Below are 18,486 nucleotides of genomic sequence, written 5' to 3'. Positions count from 1 at the left end.
ACAAGCACAGCAATGAGTTCTCATTTTGAAGGATACATCAGTACAAGCTCTTCTTTAGCACTTTGCAAGCAACATTTTAAAGCATTTTTAAGGGCGCTAACAAACAAACAACATCCCATCCCATCCTCCCTGCCCCCAAACCATTAATGCAGTGTATAAGAAAGCAAACAAAGAAACAAACAGTAATCACTTTCCACTCAAAGTTCATTTTACTTTATTGAAGGTGGAGAAGAGGTTGGGTTGTGGAAACCGAAAAGAAGTCATGCTCTGGAAACGCATGCAGCTGAACAAAAACAGGTACAAGCATTTACTAGACTGTGAGATTTTAGAACACTGCATAATCAGACACCTGCACCTTGAAGCACTGTTTGTCACCATCTTTGATTCTATATTTGGTCACTCCTGCCAGAGAGGTAATTAAACCAGTAAGAAAATACTACCAAAAATCGGGGTGACATTTTGAAAGGAACTAGGTGTTGGTGTAACATTTGTCTAGAATAGAAAAAATCAAAGGCCATGGTATTCTTTTAGGCACTACAGTGGATAAGACTCAAATGCTGAATATTTATTTGTTTATGATATTCCCATGTATATTTGCACATAAATATTCATTAAAAAATAATACATCTGTTCTAGATTCTTGAAAAAAAAAAGAAAAAAAGAAGCAAACATTTTGAGAGATGAATTAGGCACACAAGAATGGACATCTCAAATAACTTGCAAAACGCAATCCAGTGAACTACAAAGTAACATAACTGGTACCTTTCTCCTTTACCCAAATTGGTTTACAAAGAGAAATGAAAGTCTACTGAAAAACGGCAAAATTCACTCATGAATGTATAGAGAAGCATAATGAAAAAGACAAAAATTAACTAAGTAGAAAAATGGAGCGATAGAAAACCACATTATCACATGCTGAGACAAGAAGGGAAGTGGGGAATTTGAATTTTATATATTCTGGATGCTGACTGAACCAGCACACTTTGAGGGTTCTAATTCTCTTCTTAAAGCTTTCCATTAGCTCAGGAGCTCAGAATAATTTATACTTTATAGCAAAGCTGAATATATTGGGGTGTTGTTATCTTTTCCAAAGCATGAGCTTGACCACAGACATGCACATCTAGTATGACTCCTTAAGCTTTAATGAATAAATTGTTCAAATACCACTGAAGAACCAGATGCAACTTCAGAAACAGCAGTTTGTGAGCAAAATAAAGACAACCATGCTAAGAACTAGAGATGAAACACTGAAACAGAGCCTCTGCAAAGAGGAATATTTAGAATAAATTAAAGAGATAAACAGATGGGAATGTACCATGTGCTTGCTTGCAAGAGTTATCAGGAAGGAATATGAGAGAGAGAGAAAGAGAGATAACTAAAAGTATCAAAGAATGAAGATCACGATGTGGCTATTAACTGAACTGTCCCACCTATGACTCATATATTAAAATGAAACAAAACAAAATAAAAGATGTTTTGTCAACTAGTGACAATATTTATCTAAGGCAAAGTATTATTTTGGCATGACTATAACCTGAGTTAATGGTCTTGGTGTGTGTTTGTTGTACAAACAAGTGGAGTAAACATTCTCATAGCACAGAATTCACTTCACAATTTTTGGAAAAAAGTACAGTAAAATAGGTGTTTTGTAATAAACTAAATGGTAACTCAACATCTAACTCAAGACTTGAGTAAACTAAAAAGCTGCAATTGCAGGTCAGCATGCTCATCATTTTAGATTTTACAATAATGCAACAACTTGGATCTCTTGAGCACCACCAGCAGTGCAGGAAGTATACAATCTCACACATATAAACATTCCAAACAATTGTTAGGAAAGAATATTTTGGAAGTACATACTGTATACAGCATTAATTCTGAAGGCTTTGATAATGGGAACTTATGAAAGCCTTCATGTAACACTGTATTGCTCCCTGTACTTTTTTATTAACTGCTGTAATCAGTCATTCAGCAATACTATGACTAAGTAGGCAGCATCACACACCTTCTGGCTCTACCTACATAAGTTCTGCTGCCTAGGTAAGAAACAAGAGTTCCATTGGCAAGAAGAGTTGAAAAAAGTAACTATGAAATACTGTATTTGTTGTTTAATAGAAATCTTACTTTATTAGTCACTTGCTTAACACACAATATCCACGGCAAATATTTTTGGTATGCAACAATGACCTTATAACTTCAAATCTTCCTTCTTCAGTTGCAAATCTGCCATGACTTTTATTTAGAATAACAAGCTTAAATTTATAGTGCAGACATATATTAATTATCCCCATTATAAGTTTCTGTAAACTGTTATATTTTCTCTTAACAATGATAAAAGGTGCAACATTTCCTTGAGTAGGTTATAAAAAAGTACACTAAAAGTGATACTGTAATGAAAATTCATTGTGACTCGGTCTATTCGTTTACAAAAGAAATAATACTTGGTAACTAAGTAGTCCCTTCTGTGATAAAGTAAGTTAGAGTTTTCTGGTGATTCCATAGGATTTGAGCTTTAAGACAGTGACAAATTAATGCTTCCTTCAAAAGAAATTTGAATTTCAACACAGGTTCAAGTTGTAAGAAAATACAGAAAGACACTTGATATTGATTTTCACAATCAAAAGCAAATTACTTGTTTTGAATAGAATTGTAAGAACTAGTCCAGATTTCAGTTTCATTGCCAAAATTCATGGTAAAACAAATCCATATAAATTGTATTTAAAAAAAAAAGTTGAAACTTGGCAAAAAAATTTCATCACTATAGGTTTGTGGTTTTGATTTTTTTTAACTTAATAATAGCTTTTTTTATTTTTATGATACATCCATAGATTGCTGTGACGATTAATTTCATCAGCTCTCTCCCTCCTTTTTCTATTTCTTTACTTATAAAATGTTGCTGATATGCAACTAGTTCTGCTTGTTCAAATGGAGTTAGAAGGTAGCCGCTCGGTACTCCTCATCTCCTGGTGTTTCTCCATCTATTCATTATGATTTTGGCCGATTCTCTCTCACTTCTTCCAATTTAGAAAGGATCCACTGTGTAGAGGAACAGAAAAAAATTAAAATGTATCCTTGGTAAAAGGCATACAGAAAATTTGGTTAGAATGACAGACACTTCACTATTTGCTCTCTTCCCAAGTTTAAACATGTTTCTGTTGTAGATGATAAACCCCTGACTTTTTCACATGAGTAAGATGGCATTGTCTGACATGGTGCCATTGAATATCACAGTTAATTGATTTGCTTATGTTGATGGTTGTTGTTTTTTTTTTAATTAAAAAAAAAAGTGACATCATTATTACATGTAGGCTATTATTAATTCTCGGCATTAGTCTACAACACTAGATGAGTCTCATATGAGAGGCTAGAGGCTAAAAGCAACAAGAACAAGGCAGTGGACATGAATAGGTTGCAGACGTGATAATACATGTATTTTGAAAGAAGCTTTCCTCAACAATATTCAGTTTCTTTTCAAGAGTATTCATATATTTGCTGAATATGGAAGAGAAATAAGTTCCAGAGACACTAAAAAAAAAGAAAAGACAGTGAATGGAAAGCTAGGGTATAAGGTGAAATTTTACACAGTGAGATTGATCAGCTTTAAAAAAAGTAGCTATGTAATGCTTTCATAGATTCATAGATGCATTAGGTTGGAAAGGACCTACAAGATCATCTAGTCCAACCATCCTCCTATCACCATCCCTACCCACTAAACTACTAAATCAAATCCCTTAGCACCTCATCTAAACGCTTCTTGAACAGCACTAGGGATGGTGCCTCAACCACCTCCCTAGGCAGGCCATTCCAGTGCCTGACCACTCTTTCAGAGAAAAAATTGTTCCTCAAATCTAATCTAAATCTTCCCCGGTGCAACTTGTGGCCATTCCCTCTCATCCTGTCGTTATTTATCAGGGAGAAGAGGCCCACCCCCTCCTCACCACAACCCCCCTTCAGGAAGTGGTAGAGTGCAATAAGGTCTCCTCTGAGCCTCCTCTTCTCCAGACTAAACAATCCCAGCTCCCTCAGCTGCTCCTCATAAGACTTGTGCTCCAGACCCCTCACCAGTTTTGTTGCCCTTCTCTGAACACGCTCCAGGGCCTCAATGTCCTTCTTGTAGTGAGGGGCCCAAAACTGAACACAGTACTCGAGGCGCGGCCGTACCAGAGCTGAGTACAGGGGGATGATCACCTCCCTGCTCCGGCTGGCTACACTATTTCTAATACAGGCCAGGATGCCATTGGCCTTCTTGGCCACCTGGGCACACTGCCGGCTCATGTTAAGCCGAGCATCAGCCAACACCCCCAGGTCCTTTTCCTCTCTACATTCTTCAAGCCATTCTGCCCCAAGCCTATAGCATTACATGGGGTTATTGTGGCCAAAGTGCAGGCCCAGCACTTGGTCTTATTGAACCTCATCCCATTTTGCTCAGCTCAGCTATTCCGCCTATCCAGATCCCTCTGAAGGGCCTCCCTACCCGCAGGCAGTTTGACACATCCTCCCAACTTGGTGTCATCTGCAAACTTACTGAGGGTACACTCAATCCCCTCGTCTAGGTCATCAATAAAGATATTAAACAAGATGGGCCCCAGTACCGACCCTTGGGGGACACCACTCGTAACAGGATGCCAGCTGGGCTTAACTCCATTCACCACTACCCTCTGGGCACGGCCCTCCAGCCAGTTCTCCACCCAGAGAAGAGTGAACCTGTCCACACCACGGGCTGCCAGTTTCCTTAGGAGAATACTGTGGGAGACTGTGTCAAAGGCCTTGCTGAAGTCCAGGTAGACTACATCAACAGCCTTTCCCTCATCTACCTGTCTGGTCACCCAGTCATAGAAGGAGATAAGGTTGGACAAGCACGACCTGCCCTTTGTGAACCCGTGCTGGCTGGGTCTGATCCCCTTGTTGCCATGGATGTGCCGTGTGATCTCCCTCAAGATCATCTGCTCCATAACTTTCCCTGATACCGAGGTCAGGCTGACAGGCCTGTAGTTCCTTGGGTCTTCCTTACGGCCTTTCTTGTAGATGGGAGTCACATCGGCAAGCCTCCAATCTTGTGGGACCTCTCCAAATAACCAGGAATGCTGATAGATGGTAGAAAGCGGCTTGGCAATCACTTCTGCCAGCTCCTTCAGCACCCTTGGGTGGATCCCATCTGGCCCCATGGACTTGTGGCAGTTCAGATGGAGGAGCAGGTCTCTGACTGTCTCTGCTTGGATCACAGGGGGTGCATTATGCGCCCCGTCCCGGACTTCCAGGTCCGGGGAAGTACCCTGAGGATAACTGCTCTGTCTATTAAAGACAGATGTGAAGAAGGCATTGAGAACCTCAGTCTTTTCCTTATCCTCTATGGTTACATTCCCTGCCACATCAAGTAAAGGACAGAAATGCTCTTTAGTTCTTCTCTTGCTGTTAATATATTTGTAAAAGGATTTTCTGTTCTCCTTTGCAGCAGTAGTCTAAGTTCAAGCTGGGCTTTTGCATTTCTAACTTTCTGCCTGCAATTCTTGGCAACTTCTCTGTAGTCTCCCCAAGTAGCCTGTCCCATCTTCCAGAGGACATAGACTCTCCTCTCAGAGTCTCAACAAAAGTTCCTGGTTCATCCACACTGGTCTTTTTCCCCTCTGGCTCGATTTACGAGACTCCGGGACAGCCTGCTCCTGTGCCTTTAAGATTTCCATCTTGAGGTGCATCCAGGCTTCCTGGACCCCTTTACCCCTCAGGAGCAAGTCCCAAGGGACCCTTGCAACAAGCATCCTGAACAGGTCTAAGTCTACCCTCCAGAAGTCCAAGGTAGCAGTTTTGCTAGTCACCCTCTTGACATCACCAAGAATAGCAAACTCCACCATTTCATGTTTCCAAAGAAGGCAAGCCAATATAAAGTTCTGTCACAGAATCAGGCTCTATGTCACTGTTCTTGAGAGTGCCCCCTCTTCCACCACAGCCCCACTGTGGTTTTGTGGCATGCTAAAGGTGTCAGAGAAGACTTGGCTGTTCCATGTACCACCTCTATACCAGTAACACAATTCTCAGAGATGCAGAACGAACTTGCAGAGTCCACTAGACAGACAAAGAAAGCAAGTTCATGAAGCAGTGTCACTGAAGAGATCTCATACCCTTTACTGAGAAAAGCATCAATTTCATTTTTACCATTTTTAAAAGGCTTGCCTCAGTTTCTTCTCTATATATTGAGCATAAGTGTAACATTTGTAGAAGTGACCATAGGCTCACTCCCAAAGATCTTCCCTTCTTTCCATAACAGCCCCCAGGACTTTGACAGTAATATTTGATGACTCTGTTAAATATCCCTTCACTAAGATAGAATCACCATCCATACCAAGTCTATCTAATGATGATACTTGCATTCCTGTTGGTTTCATGAAGTACATGGGTCTTCCTAAAAAAGGCAAATCTAATTTATTTTTTTTTTTAAGTACACACAGCTTTTGCAGCTTCCTTCTCCTTGCTTAAGACTTAATTACACACAATACGATGTACTCATTTAGTTTTTTGTATTGTTTCAGGTTTAGTGAGGCACAGCTGGGACTCCCCTCCCACACAGATTCCTGGGTCTCAGTTCAGCATGGGGCCTTCCATGACCTTGACAGTATCTGTGATGCTTTCTGATGAAGGTATCACTCAGATACTCGAGGCAACATCAACAAACATAAATCCATGGGCCCCAATGGGATGCATTCATGTGTGCTGAGGGAGTTGGCAGAGGTGATTGCTGAACTACCCCTATCATCATCATGCCTCTATCATCTTTGAGATGTCTTGGAGAATGGGAGAGGTGCCTAAAGACTGGAGGATAGACAGTGTCACTCCAGTCTTCAAAAAGGGCAAGAAGGAGGATCCAGGGAACTACAGGCCAGTCAGCCTCACCTCCGTCCCTAGAAAGTGTGGAATAGATGAGCGGATGGTGAGGTGGGTTGAGAACTGGCTGACTGGCAGAGCTCAGAGGGTTGTGATCAGCGGCCCAGAGTCCAGTTGGAGGCCTGTACTTAGCGGTGTTCCTCAGGTGTCGGTGGGGGTCTGGTCCTGTTCAACATCTTTATCAATGACCTTGATGAGAGGATAGAGTCCATCCTCAGCCAGTTTGCTGATACGAATCTGGGAGGAATGGCTGACAAGCCAGAAGGCTGTGCTGCCATTCAGTAAGACCTGGACAGGCTGGAATGTTGGACACACAGGAACAGGATGAGGTTTAACAAGAGCAAGTGTAGTCTTGCACATAGGAAGAAACAACTGCACGCATTGGTACAGGTTGGGGGATGACCTGCTGGAGAGAAGCTCTGAGGAGAGGGGTCTAGGTGTCCTGGTGGATGACAGGTTGGCTATAAGCCAGCAGTGTGCCCTGGTGGCCAAGAAAGCCAGTGAGATCCTGAGGTGCATTAAAAAGAGTGTGGCCAGCAGGTTGAGAGAGGTGATCCTCCCCCTTCATTCTGCCCTGGTGAGGCCTCACTTGGAGTATTGTGTCCAGTTCTGGGATCCCTGGTACAAAAAAGACAGGGATTTCAAGGAAAGAGTCCACCAGAGGGCCACAAAGATGATAAAGGGCGATGAACACCTCCCTTGTGAGGAAAAGCTGAGAGAACTGGGTCTGTTCAGCCTTGAAAAAAGATTCAGAGGGGATCTGATTCATGTCTAGAAATATCTACGGAGCGGGAGGCAAAGGGAAAAGGATGCCCTCTTCTCAGCAGTGTGTGGTGACAGGACAAGGGGAAATGGCCACAAACTGATGCATAGGAAGTTCCACACAAATGTGTGTGGAAACTTATTCCCAGTGCAGTGACGGAGCACTGGCACAGGCTGCACATAGAGGTGGTGGAGTCTCCTTCTCTGGAGATGTTACAGACCCCCCTGGATGCCTACCTGTGCAACCTGGGCTAGGGAGCTGCTTTGGCAGGGGGGGTGGACTCAGTGATCTCTAGAGGTCCCTTCCAACCCCTACAACTCTGTGATTCTGTGAGATGTGGTTGTAAAAGTTACCCTTGTGAAAATAAAAGCGACTTAAACGGTTGAACAGATGCAACTTTCACAGAATGCTTCATATCCATACCCTATGGTGTATACATATGCAAAATTAATTTATTGCCTGTGAAAATAGCTATTCACAACAACAGAAATGAGACAGAGCTCAAGCAAACCTGCTGCTACGTAGTTCTGGTAGCAGACCTGAACCACTCTTGCAGATAAAACTAATGTCATCAAAATGAAGAGATCACGTAGAATGTCTTCAGTAATGATAATGTGATGTATCAAATAAACTACTTTATTTTCTTCTAGGATATTTGCTTATTCTTAAGCTCTAGGGAGAAGTTCAGAAATAATATTCTATCAAAATGTAGTATTTTACCTTATACTCTTGATTGTTTACTTTTGTTAGCAATATTGTTAAATGAGCTGTTTAACAAACAGTTGTAATTTCCAAGATTTAAGTAGGAAAAGTTTGGTATATGGAGCAAGTATTTCTGAAATTCAGTAAGGAATAGATCATTGCCATTTCCATCTGTGAAAAGGTTGAGTGGAAACAGAGCAGTCTCATGTAATTTGTACTGAATAGACTACAGAATCCCCTTCACACTTTGGAGCAATGTTGTTTTTACTGAAACACTTCAATTCACTCATAAGTAAAAAGAAACACAACCACAAACCTCTCACCTACATTCCCAGAAATTTGTTTCTGCATCTACTCAACAATCAAGTAATTACACAAATGTTCATAAGAGACAACATGGAGATGATTTCTATTATAGGAGTGATGAGAATTTAAGTATAATAAGAAACATGCTCTTTTCAACACACAAGAATAGTCTTTTCACTTTTTAAGCCAAATGTAACAAAGGGTAATTGTGACAATATTTTGATTTTACCTTTGCATCTTCTGGACTTTTAAAGTTAATAATTTTTCCAAATTCTTTGGCATGGAAGACAGACTTGACCCGTTCCTTTAAAAAATAATAATAATAATAATCAGTTCTTTCAAAATTAATAGGACAAGAAGAAATGGCTTCAAATGAAAAGAGAGGGAATTGAGATTAAATGTTGTATGGAGACTGCTGAGTCACAGCCTGAACCATTGATTGAGCACTTGAAGGAAAAACCTGGTCAGCCCTGGAAGCACAGGTGAAGGCAATTCACCTGTGTGACCTCATTTAAAGGCTGAATGCCACTTCATCTTGCTGGAGCTTCCTCCACCTGGAGTTCTTTCCCTGCAAACCTAGATCTTCGGAGATGGGTGAGCATTCATTTTTCCTTCCTTTTGTAACATCTCCTTGTTTATGCAGGTTCTTTTGCCTTCACAGCAACTTTTGACTTCAGAAAAAGAACAAAAGTAGAGCTTTGAAAAAAAATGCAGTTTCAGCCACAGATTTCAATTAAAAAGCATACTGCAGGCATGTAAATGGACTCTGAAATGACTGCTGTGGAAACAAAGAATTCTCATTGGACTTTGCAGTTAGATGGCTCTGCCTTTTAAGCCCTCCAGTAGAAACAAAATATCAGTGTAAGCATTGCAGGCACACTGTCAAGATGGTCCTTGCAACCAAGATGTATGATTACACATGTGAAACTTAATGAAAGCAGAAAAAAAAATCTGTCAGGTAAGTTCACTGATTCAAATTTCATTTACCATCTCAGAAAAAATTCAAGGGACTATTTTTTATAAGGAATGTTGACTCTGGTTCAGTTATCAAAGCTTGAATCTCTTATTGTCCATTGCCAGTTTACCAGAGAAATAAAGCAGTTTTGTTTGTTTTAATGAAATGTATGAAATTTAGAAATATTAGGCAAACACACGTGTCAGCAGAACATTTCCAAGACTGAGGGAACAATTTCAGCTGCAAACAAGTCAGCATTCTGCTTAAAATAGCCAGAAAACTGTAATCTAAGGGCTGCCAATGACACATTTAAACTCCCTTCTCTAATGACACCTCAACTAGGGGAGAGAAGAAGAAATCAGTTTTATAAACAAACACTAATAGAAAACAAAACATGATCAGCTTATCATACCTTTGCTTCAATGCGTAACCTCCTCCCATCAACAATGAATGGTTCTTTAGTGAATTCATCGTAAGTGTACTGCCACTCACACGTCAACTGTCCAAATGTCCCTTTTGTCACAAATAAGACACCACTAGGCAATAAAGAAAGGAAAGTCATAATTAAAAAAATAATGTAAAAAATATCTGAATTTATCAAGTTAACTCTAAATCTACTGATTTTTGTTTTGAAATGTTTCTTGTCTAAGTAGATATACAGCATGGTTTCTGAAAGTCTGAATTTTGAACACTCATTTAAAATAGATTCATAAAAAACAATAATAGTATTTCTAGCTGTGTTTCTACAAAAAGTAACAGACTTTTAATTTATGAAGAATGCTCAATACTTTACCATTAAACATAGTTGAGTCTCTGCCCCTATATTATGCGTTTTCCTTCCTTACACTAACTTCTAAGAGAATCCCACAATTCCACTGACCTCAGCCTAATCACATTTATTATAAATTTTGCTCAGCTACAGAAAAACTGATTAACAAAAATCACACTAAGCATACCCTGTGCAGTACTGTATCCATGTACATAATGACAAAGTAGAGTTACTAAGAATTATTAAGGCACCCAGATTTTTGATGATAGAGGTTTATTTCTTTAGTACTCATAGTCAAGACAGCTTACCTCTTTGTCACCATTAACAGGTCTGTACTGTTGACCATAGCGTGTGCAATATATCTGAGTTTTGCAAATCTTCCATTTTCAATTGTCTAAAAGAAATAAATTTTTTACAGCTTTGAACATGCAAGTATAAATTAATGTGCTCATTATTTGTTTAAAATGTATTATGTCCCAGAAGAATAAGTTGTAACAGCTTATACCACATACTTCTAAATAAAAGGCTTCTTCCATAACTGCGAATATGGTTAATACATCTGTGATGGCAGTACCTACAATATGCAGAATTATTCAGTCCTTAGAAATGCAACCATGCCAACAGAAATCAATCCTAACAAGAACTGGCAAGGAACAATGTAATTGCTACGTATTTTTAGCACATTCTGAACCTCCACTCATAAAAATCAAAGATAGCACAAGAAATGAGTATAGTTAAAATACACTTAAGAGCACTGTTCTTTAAATTTTTATGAAGAGTGAAATTCAAAACACTGGAGTTATTAACCTTGGGTTCAATCCATACTTAACTCTCCACAAAATCCTACTTGCCATACCTACAGTGAAACTTACAGATGCATTTGAGGTAATGCTACAACTTTCATCCGCTCTTTCATTTCCCCCTGAACCTGCTTAACTTTAAAAACAAACACAAAAAAAACCTAACACAATTGCTGTAAATATTGTAGCTGAATGTTTCCTTACTAGACAATGAATTTAAAATTCAGTGACAGCAGATTTACGTTTAAAAAACAAAACAAAACAAACAAACAAAAAAAAAACAGAGGCTCTGTAATTTTAACATGACTTGGTAACCAAGGGATTTCTGATTTCCCAGGCAATTACTTATCAGAGTAGTGATCGCATTAAAATTGGTGCATCTTATTTAGAAGCAACAGCATCCCTAACTGCCTGTCTGCTTCTCATCTGTCATACTGGATGTAAAAACAGATTAGTATAAGCAAATATGATTCAACAAACAGCCAACGGTAAACATACTGAAAACATATAGGTTACCTATCACAGTAGCTAAAGTGTCAGGAACACTTAGTATTCTTTACCAGCGTCAAATGATTAAGACACTTAACTATGTCTACACTAAGACTGGAAATCTGACAGCACAGATAACTCCACTTCGCCAGTTTTCTAAAAATGATGTCTTCCCTCAAAGACCCTGATTCTTTCTTTATTGAAATACAAGAAAAGTTTATTCTCATAATAATGGACAGGATCTCTAGTCTTTCTCTTGCAACAAAACAAGAGTAACTTTCTTAACTTTTGAATAGCATTGGAGTAAGGCTTGAATTGGACTAATGAGAACCAAGTTACCTCTTTGTCTTTTCACTACTTTGCTAGGCATTTTTTGACGAGTCACGTTGCTCCACTGTAACTCATTCAGTTTACTGATAGTGTTCTAAGAATTGCGAGTTATGTAAATGCAGTACAAGCACCATAGAGGTTGAAATCCTACAAGGCTGTTATACATATGTCCTGACAGTTCCACGGAAACAACTTCATTCTGCTAAAATTCACAAAGAAGTGACTCATTCAGCACAGAAATATTGTTAGGATGTGGTGCACAAAGCTTTCAGGATAGCTGAATTGAGATGAAACTACTACTCATTGTCATCTGTGTCAAAGATCATAAACACCCATTATCTGTGTTCTAAAGTTTTGCAGCCAGCAAATGTTAATTGGGAAATTAACACAGGACAAGTGTTGTACAAATACAAAAAATGCATCTGTACCAATGCCTATGGTTACTTAGGGTAGATTATTTTCTACCCTTTATAAATATTAAATAAACTAAATATTTTAAATATATATATTTAATAATCTGAGTGTTCTGATTCATTGACTTCACGTGGAAATGACATGAAACAGTTGAAAAAGGTCACTCCAGCATCTATAAAAGCACAGCAATAAAAGCATAAATCTACTCTTCAGAAAACAATTACCTGTAATACAGATAATTAGGTATCTCTGTAACAAACTAATGGTAAATTTGATCATCTGTGCAGGGTTATGCAAATATGTCCAGTGTCTAGAAGTGGCACCTCTGTGTTTGGAAAGACTCCAAACCACAGTACATGTCCTTAACTCACTGGAAAGCAAGCACAGAGGCCTTTGATTAAATTAGAAATGGAAAAAAAAATCTTAAGTAGGGGAACAAAATTTAAAATGTATGCTAATTCTGGTTATAGTTCTACCAAAAAGTACTAACAGCATGTGGGTACCTGTGAAACAAAAGTTGGAATATTTGAAATAATTTTTGAACTTCTCAACTGAATTAAGTTTGTAAAAAACAGTGTAAAGCCTTAGTACTTAAAAAGTAGTTAAACCTATGTTATCATTTTCTATTGATGTTCAGGTCAACCTTTTTTACTAGGCCAGTCCATTTCCTCATTGTACTGAGTATAGCAGCAATTCTAGGGAAGCCAATAGAAATCTTAGGTAGATGGAAGACAGTTGCCTTAACATCCTTTCCTTTCCTTTATTTCTACCAGCCTTCATTCTTAAGTACAATGTATTATGGTACGCAATCTCTCTTCGGTCAGTTTGGGTCAGCTGACTTGGCTGTGCTCCCTCTCAGCCTCTTGTGCATTCTGTGGTGGGACAACATAAGAAATTGAGAAGGCTTAGACACTGCAAGCACAGGTCAGGAAGAATTAAAACATCACTGTATTATCAACACTGTTTTGGTCACACATCCAAAACATAGCATCATGTGAGCTACGATGAATGAAATTAATTAGACACAAAACATTTGAAGAAAAAAAAAAAAGCTAAGGCTTTTGTCCAGGATCCATAACCTGTAAAATTCAAGATTTCATTTAGGCATGCTGAACCCAGAGCTCGCTGAGTTTCTCTTAAAGTCAAGATAAATATTTGGTCAAGGTTAACATTTCAACCTAAGGCAGGACAAACGGAAATCAGGACAGTATCTTTCTTTCAGGAATTTTTCCTTCTCAACAGAAATTTAATTTGCCTAAGTAGACTGGCAGAATGTCTTAGCACTGCCCTGAACAGAGAAACCGTGCCAGTCTATGAGTTCACTCTGATGACTGCATCCAGATGTTTTTACTGCTTTCTGCCAATACAACCAAAGTCCTTCAGTATGTAGCATCTGAAGCTCTTGACTGGTTCAGCAGAGAAAAAGGGAAAAACACTGAAGTTTTCTGCATTTTCTGACAGCTAACAAGGTGGTAGTATACTTTGCTTATGACACTTCCAAGTTTCACCACATGTACTGCATATATACATATGAAGCACATTCATATACTTCAATCACAAGCTAAAATAGAACTAAGTCACACAAGCTTTCACATTATTCTTAAAGACCTGATATTAGCTTCAGTCTCAAACAGCTTGTAAGTACATACAACCATTCTAGCTGGCAATGGGTAGTGATTACATGGTTATATTCTAGCTTTGTACATATAGGCAGTGAGGTTTCTCTTTAATCTAGACACAACAGGCTTTCCTAGGAAGGAAGGAAATGACAGCTGCTACTCAACTAAGGGAAAACTAAATAACATGCAAGATAACAGATGCCTAGTAAGATTCAAGACAATGTAGGGAAAAGAAAGAAAAAGTTATTTTAAACCTTGGGAAGTATTTCTTCCTATAAATTTAAGAAATAAAACCTCAGTTTTAGCGTACCAATGTAATAATGGATATGGATTTTTATATTTGATGTGATCTTAAGCCCAAGAGACTTGAAGGAAAGAGAACAAAAGAGTACAGCACTTTCTTGGCTCCTTGGCCACTCCTTGGCTGTTCTTTTTGTCAGACTGACATTTGAATACTAAGATGTAAGGGTTTGAACAATGCATTTAAACATACTGCTACCTGATCTGAAACTTGCTTCATGACCGGAAAGGCACACAGGACTGAAAGCTGAACACATATTTATTTTTAACGTTGTATTAGGATAAAGTATTGAGACATTGATCTAGAGGATTAGCATCTCTTTAAGCTTTATAGTGGCATCATTAGTGGAACAGCCCTTTCATAGCACTGTAGGAAAGTTCTCACAAATTATCACTTCATGAGAGAGATTATAACAATAAAAAAAACAAAAAACAAACAACAACTACAAAAATCCCAAACACTGATTTCATGGTGGAAATGTTAATAAATAATGAATACAGGCATGAGAGAAGCCCTTCTTTCAGCATTATTTGCAGAAGGGCAAAAATCAGTGATTTCTGGCAGAACTCTTCACGTTCTGTCAATGACTACTAACAAGTCATTTAAATGATTCCAGAAATGTTCTGATATTTATCTGTAGTGACTTAAGTCTACAGATCTTCAGTTGAAAAAACACAGACAGAAGATCAAAAATGATGTACTGAACAACATCAAAGACAGAGCACAGCCAGATCTTCACCTCAGCAAGCAGGAAGCAGACAAACTGAAGTTACAGCTACACAAGTCACTAAAAGAGTAAAAAAAATTAAACATGCAGGAAAGGCTGAATCATCAGATTTTTCTGCAGCTTACAGAAGAAAATTTGGCAGATTTAGTTGAATGAACAGCATGTAGTTCCTGGAGTCTTCAACAACTGTACTGGAATTTAGATTCACAGAATGGCTATGGTTGGTAAACACCTCTGGATCTATCGGGTTCAACTCCTCAGACAGGGACACCCAGAGGCAGTGGGACAGGTGACTCTTGGAGATCTCCAAGAAAGGAGCAATCTGTGCAAACACTCCTTCCATCCCCACCCAAGGATATGGGTTCAGAATAGGGAAATGTAATTCCAACAGGTGATTTTTTTTGCTGTTCAAAATCCAAATTATGTACTTTTCCAATAGATACATATATAGTATATAGTATAGTTATACATATATATACAATACACACAATGCTTAAGATAGAAAAAACTACAAAATACTTGCTTTTAAAAATTTTGTAATTATAGAGAATAAAAGAAAGAGCCCTAAAAAGCCAAAAAGGAAAAATAAAACTTCAGATAATGTATCTAAGTTACTAAATTCCAGTAAAGTTATTACAAGTAATCAGTAACCTTTCCAGAAATTTAAATCTACAAATGTCCTAAATTTTTTTGTCATGACATGTCTTTTTTTAGGATTGAAGATAATTTCCATGATTCTTCAAGCATTCATATCTGTGATACCCACTAATAACTGAAAATTCCAAAGCCTTCCAACAGTGTTCCAGCCAGTAACACAGTCTTTAATCTATTACTTCATAACTCTGTGATGCTACTATTACAGACTAAATAGCTATACAATATAGGTAGTGATCTTAAGCATCAGTAGCCTAATATAGAAGAAAACTTTCAAATTGTGTTTCCCCTTCTTTTATTAAGGAGATTACAGGTAAATGTATTCCTTGGCTCCCTGTGAAAGAATCAGCAGCTTTTAAAGGCACACAGCCAGAATAAATACACATAAAGGTTTCAATCACTCTTCCATCAGAGTTTTGATGAGCGAAAGACAACAGATATTGAAACAGAAGACAGCATTTGATTAATTTGAAGTCATCACAGAAGCTCTTTTGATTGATTCAAATTCTTCAAGTTTATCTGAAGAGTTCTTTCTCATGACGGTACTTACAGATTTATAATAATTGTTGTAAGGCATCTTAAAAATTCAACACAAAAGCACAATTTGAACATCAAATCACACACAGAAAAAAGAAAAAGCCTTCCAGTGTATTCAGAATAGAATAATCCTAGAGAAAGAAGTAACACTATTCTTTAGTTTTTACCATATAAAATCATTGTTCAGTATTGTTACGTAGTGTTTGTCCACATTTAGCTAAATAATCTTTTTAAATATTTACTTTCTTATGTATGCTTTACCACACAGAGCCTTATAAAAGAACAGGCATTTTCTGAAGCTACCATTGATTTTACATAGGGCTTTTCCCTTTTTATTAGTGTTGCTATGAAGGGAATATAAATTTATAACCAAATCACTCAAGATTACAATTTAAAATATCTAACCAAACCCTTATATTTCATACATCTAAGTTTTCCAAATGACAAACTTAAGTATTTAAGAGTTATGGTAAAACAGATGATGAATGAAAGTATGAAGGTTTATGTTAAATGTCCCTTTAAAAATAAAGCTTTTTGCTTTTGAATACTTTCACAGCTAGTGTTTTGACACAATCTAGTTTCAGGAAACATAAACAGTGATGTTGGAACAGAACAGATGAATCCATTTTAGATATAGTTTAGATGTGTTTATTGTTAAGAAGAAAAGCAGACAAAATACTTTTGAAATATGAAAAAGACTATTAAACAAACAGTACTATAATACTGACTGTACAATTCAATGAAGTATTACTAAACACATTTATGGCCCTCTACCAAGTTATAAAAAAAAATTGGAAAATGCAAAAACATTTAATACATACAGTAGAAACAAACAAAAGCTAAGTCATGGTATTACTACATGGTTATATCTTTCAGCATAATTTTCACCTAATATCCAGTTATATATAACAATAAAAATTTCTATATGTGGATTTGTTATATATATATTGGCCACTTTGTATAGAACTCATTATCATACACTTCGTGTTTCCCCCTACCTCCTTTTTTTTTAATTTAAATTTTTGCACAGTTTTAGAAGTTAGTACCAGTCAACTCTGATTGCTCAGTGGAATTGTAGCAACAACATTTAATATTGAATAATAAAAAGAATATGACAAAGGCCACCTATTACAGTACATATTATCCTAACTGTCAGAATCATCATCACTACTATTGTGAGTCTTAGTCCACTCTCTGTAGGCCTGTCTTTTCTGAAAGCATGACAAGAGAAGAAGAAAGCAGAAGTATTAGTTTAGAATGATTTGTTTGACTGAATTTTTTGTAATTTAAGCAAAATAATAAGACAGTAATTCTGAAGTGACAGAGAAAAGTACAAGCATGTTGAATTGCTTCCTATATTCGCTTCATTTTGGTCAGCATTTACAAGCACTAAAAGAAGTTTTATTCAGACCTAACCTGACATGCTGCTGAAAACATTACCACACAGTAACTACACTGTGAATGTAGACCTATATACAAAAAAAAAAAAAAAAGTAAAAGGGATGAGGTTACTACTCTTTTTCCTTGTAACAAAACATTATGCTACCCAAACTGTTGCATATAGGGGGGGATGCAACACTGAGTCTCATGCAAAACAGAGGGGTATTTCTAGAACCAAAAGCTCTGGTACACTTGAATAGCAATAAGATTAAGATATTAAACATATATTCTATGCCACAGAATTGTCAGTATTAAATCATAACATGAAATACAGTAATTTTAAAATTTTCATTACTTTCAAATGGTGGCTGGCATTGCAAAATATGACAAGCTTAATACTTATGCACTTATTAGTTAGATAATGAAAGGTGGAAGTAGTGGACTCAACAATACAACAGAGAAAAACTGGAATTACATATGACATTGCAGAATTCCCTAAAATTTCCTTAGAAAAGATGAAATACAAACAAATAAAAGAGATTAAGAAAAAGTAAAAATAGTGCAATGTCTTGATAATGCCCATGTTAGAGCTGAATCTGTTAGCCTCTTAGCATTCGTTTTAATGTTAAACAAAAAGAAGAGGAACATTAATAACCTTATACTGTTCCTCAGTGGTAGCTTTCAACTACACTATACTTAAGTTAATGCTTCTATTCACTGCTCTCAGTTAATTCTCAAAATCTAAAACTCTTCTCCAAAGACTACTTGATTCTTATCTAAATCTCCCTACAGTTTATTTCTCTCTGACTTCACCAAGATTTGTACATATAGGTGGTAAGGTTAATATTTAATATTATTTAAAAA

The 18,486-nt window shown here is 37.4% G+C and overlaps 1 protein-coding gene across 1 annotated transcript in view; it reads right to left on the bottom strand.

Moving 5' to 3' along the window:
• Positions 1-2,776: 2,776 nt before the first annotated feature.
• Positions 2,777-18,486, bottom strand: part of VPS13A (vacuolar protein sorting 13 homolog A) — a 101,096-nt gene continuing 85,386 nt past the window's right edge. The window contains exons 69-72 of the mRNA XM_065745550.1: positions 10,680-10,765; positions 10,015-10,138; positions 8,877-8,951; positions 2,777-3,036 (exon numbers count right to left, since the gene is read on the bottom strand). Coding sequence (XP_065601622.1) covers positions 2,986-3,036; positions 8,877-8,951; positions 10,015-10,138; positions 10,680-10,765 — 336 coding nt within the window. The 3' untranslated portion in view covers positions 2,777-2,985. The remainder of the gene's footprint in view (positions 3,037-8,876; positions 8,952-10,014; positions 10,139-10,679; positions 10,766-18,486) is intronic.

The sequence above is a fragment of the Cyrtonyx montezumae genome, unplaced genomic scaffold (genome assembly GCF_038088225.1).
Source record: "Cyrtonyx montezumae isolate F1298 unplaced genomic scaffold, pur_monq_1.0 scaffold_36, whole genome shotgun sequence".
Lineage (NCBI taxonomy): Eukaryota > Metazoa > Chordata > Aves > Galliformes > Odontophoridae > Cyrtonyx > Cyrtonyx montezumae.
The sequence above is the reverse complement of the archived record's forward strand: the minus strand, read 5'-3'. Positions and strand labels throughout refer to the sequence as shown.